This window comes from Parathielavia appendiculata (assembly GCF_033297405.1).
Source record: "Parathielavia appendiculata strain CBS 731.68 unplaced genomic scaffold N657scaffold_60, whole genome shotgun sequence".
Lineage (NCBI taxonomy): Eukaryota > Fungi > Ascomycota > Sordariomycetes > Sordariales > Chaetomiaceae > Parathielavia > Parathielavia appendiculata.
Genome location: NW_026944279.1, coordinates 6,438 through 7,576, shown reverse-complemented (window position 1 = coordinate 7,576; position 1,139 = coordinate 6,438). Strand labels below are relative to the sequence as shown.

At 50.5% G+C, this 1,139-nt stretch overlaps 1 protein-coding gene across 1 annotated transcript in view; it reads right to left on the bottom strand.

Annotated features, from left to right (window-relative positions):
- Positions 1-704: 704 nt before the first annotated feature.
- The window catches only part of N657DRAFT_659742 (uncharacterized protein), a gene marked incomplete at both ends in the record, with an annotated part of 4,201 nt that continues 3,766 nt past the window's right edge, over positions 705-1,139 (bottom strand). The window contains 2 exons of the mRNA XM_062795012.1: positions 705-745; positions 859-1,043. Of these exons, the coding sequence (XP_062641900.1) occupies positions 705-745; positions 859-1,043 (226 nt within the window). The remainder of the gene's footprint in view (positions 746-858; positions 1,044-1,139) is intronic.

The window sequence follows — 1,139 nt, the reverse complement described above, 5'->3', positions numbered from 1 at the left end:
CAAGTTCAGTGTACTCGTAGAGTCGTCATCAGCTAGTTGCAATATACTACCTGAGACCGTTACACACACGCTCTCGATACTTGTGACGGGCACCACCCAAGGTCTTGTCAGCTCGCACATACAAGATCGATATTGCTACAACGAGAGCAAGAGCTAGATGACAGGAATGGGCGTGCCACCAGACCTTAAGTACTGGAGCAGAGGCCTATGCGTAAGCATGACCATAGACGTATGATCAGACCCCATGACGTATGCATAACCGCAAGCATATGACATAACCTTGAGAACAGGAACGGTGAATCCCGTGACAATACTCAATGTTCTTCTGCTCCTGGACGGCAAGGTTCCGTTGCAACCTGCTATTTTTTATACGGAGAGCTAGCGGCTGCTGATGCAACTCCTCTGTGTGGCTCTGGGTAGACATAATCGGTCTCTGCGACAACGGCGGAGGGGCTCTTTTTAAACCTGAGGGCCTCTGGATCGCATTAGAATGCACCTTGCTTCAGGGCAGAGGCGGATGGGCTTTTGACTTTGATTCCATTTCCGGGTGGCATATCGGTAGTATGTAGGGGAAAGTGGCGTGAGTAAAAATAGCTTATAGCTAGGAATGGACGGATTCAAGCTCGAAGTTCTAAAAGTTAATTTTCAAATTCTATAGGTGACTAATCCACGCCGGCATAAATGAGGGGCACTGGGCATGAGATTTAGAACTTGGATTCCGGTGTCAGTGCCTTACAAGAGCCTACTATATAATGCGACGTTATTGCATTACAACAATTACAGAAATTCATCACTCCGCAAAAACAAACCGAAAGAACGTCACTTGGCCAGAGGCGTGTCCTAGGATGAGTGTATGACCATGGACCGCCACACATGTTGCCCGATAGTCGGGAGGAAGCCAAAGCATGTTCTTCCCATTTCTTGTAACCCAATCGTCGCCGACGAAGAGTGAACTGCTGGCGGGTTTCTGGTCTCCAGAGCTGCTTGAAGCGTCGGAGTTTACGCTCAGCAGCCCTCGGTCTGTCTCGAGACATTGACCATTCCTGGAGAACGCCACTGCATTGACCGAGCCGCCATGCCCCTCGAGCGTCTGCCGGTGCGCGCCGGTCGCCGTATCCCAGAGCCGGATGGTCTTATCG